This window comes from Protomyctophum parallelum (genome assembly GCF_964188405.1).
Source record: "Protomyctophum parallelum genome assembly, chromosome: 11".
NCBI classification, from domain to species: domain Eukaryota; kingdom Metazoa; phylum Chordata; class Actinopteri; order Myctophiformes; family Myctophidae; genus Protomyctophum; species Protomyctophum parallelum.
Window position 1 is genome coordinate 29,520,729 of NC_139707.1, and position 11,369 is coordinate 29,532,097.

The following is an 11,369-nucleotide window of genomic DNA, read 5'->3' on the forward strand; positions in this document are numbered from 1 at the left end:
GTTGATGAGGACCCTGCTCATCATCACCACCAGAGGAGCAAGGCGTAAAAGGAAGCCTTAATGAATGTGGAAAGAGAGGCCACTCAGAAGTCGATATACGAGAATAAAAAAATAATGAAGCCAGTGTCGGGAGTGTTTATGGTTTCTGTCGAGTGGAAACATAATGTCCTGTTACTCTTTACGTTTCAAATTAAAAGATGGCAAAATAAGCAGATCTACAAGCTTGAAACGTGTATAGGTTGCTTTTTTTTCTTTCCACCAAATAATTAATTACAGAAATCAAACATAAATGTGAATCCTAGGTTGCTTTTAAATGTTTTTTAAATGTGTTGTTAATTCAATAATTACAGTCAATGGAAAGCTCTACTGTAGACATTCTCAACATTTCACATTATACCTTTGCACTCAAGCCTCCAAGCCGTCGATAAGAGGTTTCCCACATAACAACAAGGATATACAGTATTTCTGCCGGTTTCTTAATAACAAGGGGCATCCCGGGACACGGCATGCATGGCTCGGTTGGAAATGAAATAGACCCGGTTGGTCACATGAGATTATATTATGGAAAACCATGCTGCATTTTTAAAAAGCCATGAATGAAGCCCCGGGCCATGATGCAGCTGTTTCTTAGATTAAATGTTAATACAGTTTATATGGATTTGTGATGTTGTTTCAGTTGTAGCACCATGGGTCTCCTCATCTAAGACATTATGTTTGAGGCCTGGTGGTATCATCTCTGCGGGGTAGAAGGAGATGCTGTCAAACCATATTCATGGGAACGTTGGACAAAAATAGAATCTACGAGCACACAATAGACATGTTGTGAGCTTCTAGATTGGCTCTGTTTGCCGAAGAGGTTTGGTGTGGGGAAAAGGACAGACCAAGTAATTAAGTACAGTACTTGAGTACATGCACTTAGTTACTTTCCACCACTGATTAGGTCAGCTCTCTGTGGAGATATTTCGCTGAGATTGCATCATATCGGCGCTATGCACGTTAATGGCTGTTCCAAAATTGAATAGACGGACAGATAAAGGGTTGAATTTGATTCAGTGTCATGAATTATATTGTTTTTAACCCTGGCGGGTGTGTGTGCGTGCGTGTGTCATGTGTGTCAGATTACATTGCGACAACAATTGAAAATGTGCCGTTTGGTGGGCGTCAAAGTCCTTTATCTATATCTCTAGGGTATTGAGTTTCAGGCGCAATGCTAATGACTTCAAGCCATACATGAAACATATAATTTGTTTTGCCAGTGCAACAGCGTATGCATGCATGTCCTATCAAAGCAAATTTATATAATAAAATAATATTATACAGTGGACCGTTTCCACATTAACCCTAACCCATTAAAATGTTCCGCATTAATGCATTCCACATTGTGTGTGTGTGTGTGTGTGTGTGTGTGTGTGTGTGTGTGTGTGTGTGTGTGTGTGTGTGTGTGTGTGTGTGTGTGTGTGTGTGTGTGTGTGTGTGTGTGTGTGTGTGTGTGTGTGTGTGCGCGCGCATGCGTGGGCGTGCGTGGGTGCGCACATGTGTGTGTCTGTTGATCTGTTCGCATTACTATACCAGTGAAGGCCAAATGTCCCGAACTTTTACTTTACTGGGGTGTTTCCAATTTTCAATACTTTTAGAAGAATAGACTTTATTTTACTTCAGAATTGAAAGAAAGAAGAAAGAGAAAAGAAACATACAATCCTACATAACGTATACAATCCTACATCTTACCACTCCTAACTGCAATTCATCTATTAGAGTGGTTTTCAACACTTTTCACATCAGGGTCCATTATGTATTCATCATTTGAGCCACAGACCACCATGACATTTTTGCCTTGCCTCTCAGACCCAAAACCTAAAGAATATTTTGTTATCGTTGGATAAGATTTTGTCCATAATTCCATCCTGTATTGATATTGGTACCATTAGGAGACATTACAGGCAAAATAACAATTCCTCTACATTCTCTAATTGTGTAGACTTAAGTAAATTAAGTCATGCCGATGTTTAACAATAATTGAACTCTTGAGAGTGTGTAAAATGAAACCAAATGGACCCGTAAGGGCTCGAGTAAAAGAGTAAAATATTTATAAGGGTCCAATTGTTGTTGTGTATGTCGGTGACCCCCTCGGCCAATTGGATTGGCTCCGTATGTTGGTGGCATTGCTTTGTAGATCTGCTATTTTCAAAGCATGATCTATCTATCTATAAATGCACCACATCTCTATACGTGTGTGTACGTCTTTAATCCACATAAATTGAGTCGATTTATTTGAGTCTCTAACCCTGCTGTGAGAGTGGTGGCAAATTGTGTGTGCACAATGCACATTCTTACATAGTTCATTGTGCATGTGTGTGTGCGTGCATGTGTGTGCACATACTGTAGTGTACATACACAGTTCATTGCCACAAATCAACTCGAGTCTGAATATAAATCACATTTTACTTTCATGATCCGAGGTCGTTTGCAAACTTTTGGACAAAAACCTGTGTCCTTCAAGGCCGATTATCATCAGTAAAATGAGTCGACATTAAAGTTGCATTGCACTTTACCTCCTTCATGCCTTTCAAGGTGCACTTAAGGTAACCGTAGTTAGAGAATGCATTAGGGCTCCATGCGTCTTATACTGAAGCTCTCTCCCCTCTCCCTTTGCCATTTGCGTCAGCAGAAGTTGTGTGTGTGTGTGTGTGTGTGTGTGTGGGGGGGGGGGGGGGGGGGGTATGAATGGCGAAGAAACTGCCCAGAACAATGTCTCCATCCGTCACTCTTCTCACAGCTCTTCTAGCTCTTTCTGTGAAGGCTAGGCTGCCATCATCTTAACCGATGTTCCTTTTCTTGAGCTGTCTGTGTCTGTAACGCGTACAGACATGGACGTGAGCTGTCTGTGTCTGTAACGAGTACAGAGTACAGGCAGGACGTGCATGCATGAGTATTGGCCAAATGGCCAATACCGAAAATAGCAGATCTACATAAGTTGAAATATGGAGATACAATGTGTCTGCCACGACAGCAAGGATTATGCTCAAGTGTCCTCCTTTCTTGTCTTTCTGGCTTTCTGTCCGTCTCTGTGTGCAGAAGTTTGTGGGGAACATGAATTCGGAGGGCGTGGTCCAGAACAGACTGAGCCCCTCGGTGAGGACGCGCTTCCTGCGCTTCGTTCCCCTGGACTGGAACCCCAGCGGCTGGCTGGGCCTCAGAGTGGAGGTGTACGGATGCTCCTACAGTGAGTCATTCATACCTGCATGTTTTCATTATGGGCCTCAGAGTGGAGGTGTACGGATGCTCCTACAGTGAGTCATTCATACCTGCATGTTTTCATTATGGGCCTCAGAGTGGAGGTGTACGGATGCTCCTACAGTGAGTCATTCATACCTGCATGTTTTCATTATGGGCCTCACAGTGAGTCTACTTTATGATTTGATTGATTTGATACTTTATTAGCAGGTGTGTTACAGGTAGTCCAGCCCCCAGAGGCCTGGTTTCCATTGTCCATTGTCGTCATACATTTGCATACAATACTACTACAGGGGTACTACAGTTCAAGTTCACCTCTAGATGCAGTAGGCCTGCTCCCTGTACTACGTACAGTATGTGGAAGAATTCAAAAGAATTACAAAGTAATTATTTTTATATCCATGCTTGCTGTATGCAAAATAAATATCAATAATATTTATGTGACACGTTGTGTGCTTGCTATATGCTATTTTCACTGTATTTGACCACTAATTATTGTATTCCCCAAAAACAATTGTTGTCTTTGAAATGTAATGGTGTGAAATTGTTAAATTGTTAAATTGTTAAATTAGTAAATAATCAATAAAAATAATAGTACAAATACTCAAAGTACACTAGTACAGTACTCAATTAATTGTACTTGGCAGTGAACACCATGGCAATTAAGGCTTACCGGCAGTCTTAGTGGCCCACAATGCACTTTGCCATGGTGTGGTTTTGGATGTCTCCCAACACTGTTATCCGTCCGGGCAATGTGGACATTAGCGTTGTGCAGCTTCATCTACTCAAATCATAATGCACTATTTAAATCACTGCTTCTCAAAGTCCTTGATGGGGTTCCAGGGGGCCCTCATGCCTCTTTTGATATAGACTAACCCCCTCTGGTTATTAATATTGCCGGTGGGGATAATGTTTCTGGTCAGACTGAATTAAATATGTTTAATATACGGCTTGATTGAATAATAATAATAATAATAAACTTTATTTGTATAGCACTTTTCATACATAAATGCAGCTCAAAGTGCTTCACAGGGCAGGACACAAAAATAAAATACAATAAAACACAAGTAGTTAAAATGATAGAACAATAGCAGAGAACAAAACCGAATATAAGAACATAAAATAAGGCCCAGGCCGTAGCGTAACGGTCTGGGCACCGGACTGGTAATCCAGTCGCAGTGTGCCGCGGGTTCGACTCCCGGACCCGACACGGCCTTTACTGCATGTCATCCCCCCATCTCTCTCCCGTTTCCTGTCAGCCTACTGTCTGTCCCTTAAAAAATCAATAAAAGGCGTAAGCCGCAAAAAAATATCTTAAAAAAAAAAAAAAGAACATAAAATAAATAAAAACACATAAAAAAAATAAAACTCAACTAAAAGCAAGGGTGAAGAGGTGAGTCTTGAGTTGAGATTTTAAAATGTCTACAGTCTAATGCTTGATTCTGATTGGTCAATTGCCGAATTCAGCTGTGTTATTCCTGGATAATGACCGATCCACTCTAGACAGTAACATACCCGTGTCTAATCAAAGGCTCGGAGCACCTGGCTGTGCTGCTTGGATTTTATGATTTTCTTATAATTTTCAGAGGCGACTCGTTGTGCTCTGCAGGGCCAAGTTGGAATACTTTCATTACCGTAAGAAAGGAAGTACTTTGTTTTGTTGTCACTTTTGGGTCAATTTATTAATTTGTGTATTAAGTTATTTGTATGGAATATAAAGTGCTATATTAACAGCATATAAAACGTATATATATTTCGTTGATCAGGGTCCCCCTGGGGGTCTGAACCTCATCCCCCACCCGCTCTACGCTAAAGCTCTAAGCTGAAAATATAGGAGGAAGAGCGAGTGCATTTTCCCGCAGCGGCTAATGCCGCGCAGTCGCCCCCAATTGCCGACAACACCCGCAGCGCTGACACCCTACCTAACCCTAACCTCACAGGGAAGCTACGGGTGATTTTTAACCGGAGCTACGGGTGAGTTTAACCAGTGACCAGTGAGAAACTTTTAGTGTTTCTAGTAAGACTAAATCTTAATTGCCCAGACTCTTCTTCAACAAAGATGGCGAAAGCAAACATTCTTTGTTCTGTACTTTGTTCGGTACAAAACACTGAAGTCCTTAAACCAGAAACCTAACCTCACAGGGATGACACGGGTGATTTTTAATCGGAAACGCATGTCTCGGCAGTGGCGGTGTTGGCCGTGGAACAGACCGACACTGCCGCAGAACGGAGCGGCAGTGTCATCATTCCTAGCCTGGGTTCCAGCCTGATTCGCTGCGTTCCACGGATCTGAAAATGTCACTTCGCAACTCAAGTGACATTTTCAGATCCGCGGAACGCAGCGAATCAGGCTGGAACCCAGGCTGCATAATTCCCCCACCTTCCCCGGCTGGTGCCGTCCTTCCCCCCCAGCAGTGCCACGTCTGATTGCCACTGCCGGAGAATTCACTCCATCCTTCTGAAATATAGGCAATCTATACAAGCTCGCAACACATCACGGGGCTTGTAGATATGTTATTTTTGGCAAATCGTTCACCCCTATATATACTGTAGGGATGCTAGGGATCGCAGTTAAAACGTACTTAGTGGAGCTTTACAGTATATCCGATATACTTCCAATATCGAATGTCCAAACAGTTGTTGATCTACAAGCTGATCACAGCGTGCCAACAATAGTTGACTTACTGTAGAAAGTTGCTAGAAAGTGGATCAGAGACATGCACTGTATATCTTTTAATGACCTACTTTCAAACATCTTCAGTCTTAATTTCTGCAGCTCTCCCAGTAACAGCGTTGGGCGCACAGTCAGTGCATTGTTAAAAATGTGCTAATTCAGGCTATAAAGACAACAGTTATGCTAATTATATATAACCTCTCAATTCTTCATTGATCCTGCTTGGGTTATATGCATGCTTGTAAATCATTTAAAAGACGTATAAAATGCAACAATTCCACGGCAACGATTATGACCCCATTAGACATTTTCCGCCGGCTTTTTCTTTTCTTTTTACTAGTAAGTGCTCCTTTATCATTTTTTGACATATCAAAATGGTAATGTGTAGGGCCCCCGGGATGGGAATGTGGGGGGGAGGGGGGGGGGGGCTTCCTCTTTGCCTAATCTTTTTTTATTTGCACAGGAGGAAAGACACTCAGGAGTTTCATTTTGTGCGGCGGGTTGAAAATAAGGGGCCAAATCATGCAGCATTTATTAGCAGAGCACACATTCATCCAACATTAATACAGGGGAGGCATGCTGTGGAACGGCTTGGCGGTTATAAAACTGCTCGCTCAGGGATAATTATAACTGTCTTTCACAGTACGATAATTCACCATCCTCATCCAGTTAGCTAGTGCTTCAAATTGTGTGGCAGAGTGCGTCCTGGTGGCGTCAACTCAACCTCCCCCTCTCCATCCCACCCACCACCACACTCTCTTTATTTTATTTAGTAGCACCTTAGGAGGGAGCATACATACCTCTCAACGCACGGCAGGCTGTCATTGTCTGTCTCTATTAGCTGCTGGCATTGTGTGTGCTCAGCAGTTGATGTTTTCTTTCTAAGCACAATAACCTCCAGAGCCCGCGCACAGCGATATTAACATCCCACCACCGTCCCATCCCAATAGGTGCCAATCTCTACAGAGGTGGCCCTAACATCACTGCTTCATGAAAGGATAACAGATTGAGGGACGAGGTAATGCACAGAGTGAAAGTGTTTGTGTCAGGAGGCGCTGTAGGGTGCTGCTGCGCCTAGGGAAATTTATACGCCAACATCACACGCAAAAAAGTAATCATAAAAAACCCTTTCCATTAAGCTGTTACACTGTCCCGTCACTGTAAGGCTTCAATTCCACGCTTGTGAGCGTGGTGTTGTTGTATGTACAGTTTGTTTAATGGAGCCCCTCACCCATGTTCTACCATATCGCTCTGTGAGGAGGTTTTTGTGGTCCTGCAATCAACAACAAAGTTAGCCATTTCTTCATATGATAAATAGCCAATCTACAAGCTTGTGTTGTGAGCTTGTGGATCTAATTTAGCTATTGTTGAATGAATAAATACAATGTAAAAAGTCGGACAAAATATTGATGCTGTGGTAAGTGCATTGTTGAGCTGTGATATCAGTCGGTATACATTTCCCAAAAGTGAATGAACATATTTAACTCAGTCTGACCAGAACCAGGGATACAATATATCCCCACCGGCCATAAAACTTACACCGGCGGGATGTCAAAAGTAGCGACATGGAGACCCCCTGGAACTTGTAGATCTGCTATTTATTTTTTGAATAGCAAAGATATAAATGGATGAAGTGGTTAAAATGATTGTGATGCTATGTTAAGTTATTTTGCTGGGGACCCCCTGGAACCCCCCTAAGGACCCCTGGGGGTCCCCAGACCCCACTTTGAGAACCACACACTGCTATAAGCTACAGTACATAGCTGTATTATAGCTAAGGGAAGTTAATTTGTAGAGCTCATTTCAATGAGCTTTACACACAGCATTAAGACAGATCCAGACAGCATCATTAAGACAGCCACATAAACAGAGTTGAATATAATAGCTACAAATAAAAAGAAGGTGGCTGTATACAGTATATACAGAAGTAAGCATTATGTTCTCCTACTGTGTATACAGCATTGTACAGTATAATATCTATATTCTACTGTAGCCTATATCATACAGTGTAATATCTTTATTCTACTGTATATCCATGCATTGTACATTATAATGTCCATTATTGTGGCCGTATAAAGACAGGATATTTTGATGTCATTCTATGCAATACACAATGTGATTGTGTTAAACTCCCATTGCTATAACCTTACCTTCTTTGATACCGTTTTATAAACTCAACAATTCCCCTAAACATGTCAGTTTTTTTCTTTTCTTGCCTTCTTCATAGCAGCACCACCCCCCCCTCTCTCTCCCCACGTGTCACCGTCCCTCAACTCTGTGCCGTGCTGCATTAAAATAGCAGGTGTAAGTTGGAGATTGCATTATTTATTCAGACAGTCCAACCTACACTGCTGAAGCCCTTCAGGAAATATAATGTATTCAGAACTTCTACATCGCCTCTCCCTTGTAGCACACTACTGTGTGTATTTATTTTTTATTTTTTGTCCACATCTGCCGGAGTGAGATTCAAGGAGCTGTAGGAATGGCGATAAAAAAATAGACATAGCTGGGAGAAGTAACAGTGAGTGAGTACAGCCAGTGTTCCAATCAAAAGTTTGAGTTAAAAACTCATTCGCCTCAGATAAATTGGAGAGGACACTTCATCTCCGGTCAGGGGATGTGACAAAAAAAAACATTAAATGCCTGACTCCGTGATGGTTGAGCATCCGATCCGCACATTACCAAGGAGAGTCTTCGGGGAATATAATTCATCCATTTTCTATGGTGGTGGAAGAAGTACTGTACTTGGAATTATCAAAAGTAAAAGTATCAGATACAGCAATATAAACTCTGTTACAAGTAAAAGGCCTGTGTTCAACATTTTACTTGAGGGCAAAAGTATTGGCTTCAAACTGTACTTACAGCACCAAAGTTAAAGTAGGCTACTAAAATGTTTCAAATCTGCATATATATGCAACCTCGCAACGCGACACACTGTGAGCTTGTACTGTAGATCGGATAATTTTAATAGACAAAGTAAAATAGAGCTTAATTGGTTAATGTATGTTTTGTAATATAATCTAAATCTTCAAAGTAACTTTTACGTTTTCAAATAATTATACTTGATCATACTACAGCATCATACAGGTAGCAGATCCACAAGAACGAAAGACGTCATTTTGCACCGCATTTCAAGTTTGTACGTTAGCAGTTTTTTAAATTTGAATCCTGAAAAGTAACAGTTTTGGAGGCTTCCAATATAGTAAAAATGTAACGCTCCAGCGAACTAAAAGTACAGTAGTAAAAGTATGCTTGAAGCTCTCTCTCTCTCTCTCTCTCTCTCTCTCTTTCTATCCTCTCCCTTCTCCAGAGTCATACGTGGCAGACTTTGACGGCCGGAGCTCTCTGCTGTACCGGTTCAACCAGAAGTCCATGTCCACGGTGAAGGACGTGATCTCTCTGCGCTTCAAGAGCCGCCAGGCCGAGGGGGTGCTGCTGCACGGGGAGGGGCAGAGGGGGGATTACATCACCCTGGAGCTGCACCGCGCCAAGCTGGCGCTCTACCTCAACCTGGGTGAGAGTTAACTGTTCTATACCTCAACCTGGGTGAGAGTTAACTGTTCTATACCTCAACCTGGGGGAGAGTTAACTGTTCTATACCTCAACCTGGGTGAGAGTTAACGGTTCTATACCTCAACCTGGGGGAGAGTTAACTGTTCTTTACCTCAACCTGGGGGAGAGTTAACTGTTCTATACCTCAACCTGGGGGAGAGTTAACTGTTCTATACCTCAACCTGGGGGAGAGTTAACTGTTCTTTACCTCAACCTGGGTGAGAGTTAACTGTTCTTTACCTCAACCTGGGGGAGAGTTAACTGTTCTTTACCTCAACCTGGGTGAGAGTTAACTGTTCTTTACCTCAACCTGGGTGAGAGTTAACTGTTCTTTACCTCAACCTGGGGGAGAGTTAACTGTTCTATACCTCAACCTGGGTGAGAGTTAACTGTCCTGCAAGATCCTATACAGTATTTAGGCCCACATGAGCACTCAAAACGTGCTTCGGATATTCGAAAATAGCCGATCACACTGCTCTCTACCTCAATTCAACCTTAGCTTGGGTTCAACCTCCAAAATGATTCCCTGTCCCTGTGTTTTCCTGAGATCTCGTTTGTTTTTGTTGGTCTTTCTAATCATTTGAATGCTTCATGCCGTGTTTTTATTTCTGTTGTATGTAAAGCACTTTGTGAGTTCGCTCTGTGAGAACTGCTATACAAATAACATTTACTTACCTAACTGCGGAATCGGTATCGGCTGATATGACTCTGCAAATATTCAGAGATTATATATCGGTCATAATTTCAACATGGTGCAACTCTAGTGGTCTGCAGTAGCTTTGTTGCTTCCAGTATGAACGCAACATTTACAGGGTTTAACTGGTTATGTGTTCACAGAGAGATCCGCTGAGGTTGGTCAGAGTGGTTACGCTACCCAGTCTCACCCAAACACTGTGAAATAGCACAGCATTGCAATTTTCTACATATGACACTGAAATCCTCCCCATAGACAATGACGGAGGGGCGCCATCTCTACCGAACTTGAGCCACGGGAGACACCACCGCAAGTTGCTGTGTCGAGCATTACGAAGTTCGGTAGAGCCGAATCAGCCCTGTCCGAGTTGCAACCCGATATGGACATAATTGTAAATAATGTCAAACCCAAACTCACTCACCCAGCCCGACCCAGCCACGGTGAAATTATATCATTAGTGTAATGTATTTCAGTGTAATGTTTTCGTTTAATGCTATTTCACCGTATTTCTGTGAGATGGGGTTGGGTTACAGGTGTGTTGTTGTTGTTTTGCAGATGACACCAGGCTGAGGTTCAGCAGTGGTCGTGTGGCCGTCACACTGGGCAGTCTTCTAGATGACCAGCACTGGCACTCTGTCCTGGTGGAGCGCTTCAACAAGCAGGTCAACCTCACTGTGGACTCTCACACGCAGCACTTCCGCACCAAGGGAGAGGGAGACTCCCTGGATGTGGACTACGAGGTGAGTTACACACAAAAATATGGCATAAAAACGAGTCTGACTGACCTCATACGTCCAAAACTGTAACTTTTCATGATTCAAATTCAAGAATGGCAAAAGTAGCAGATCTACAAGTTCAAAATGTGTCACTTCGTGCCGTGTTTCGAGCTTGTGGATCTGCTACTTTGATGCGTTTTTACCGTAGTATGATCAATAGGGCATTCATTGTACAACGAAACTCAAAAAGTTAGAATATGGAGATAAGAGGTTTCTGCATGACAGCAATGCGGGATATGTATAGGGGATGTGGGGGGGGGGGGGGTTTCATGCTTCAACCTTTTGATTTTTATATCTCTCTCCCTCTGCTCATTATTTTGTTATCATTAATGTATTTATGTTTGCTTATATCACTATTTTAGTATGTAATGAAAACATTATGTTAAATGTGTACTGACCTTGATTTCAAACATTAAGTCGTGATCATATTTGAAATCAA

At 42.3% G+C, this 11,369-nt stretch overlaps 1 protein-coding gene across 1 annotated transcript in view; it reads left to right on the plus strand.

Annotated features, from left to right (window-relative positions):
* The window catches only part of LOC310867379 (contactin-associated protein-like 5), a gene marked incomplete at its 5' end in the record, with an annotated part of 161,094 nt that overhangs the window by 81,042 nt on the left and 68,683 nt on the right, over positions 1–11,369 (plus strand). Inside the window, 3 exons of the mRNA XM_083777412.1 lie at positions 3,076–3,223; positions 9,219–9,422; positions 10,710–10,894. Coding sequence (XP_083633538.1) covers positions 3,076–3,223; positions 9,219–9,422; positions 10,710–10,894 — 537 coding nt within the window. The remainder of the gene's footprint in view (positions 1–3,075; positions 3,224–9,218; positions 9,423–10,709; positions 10,895–11,369) is intronic.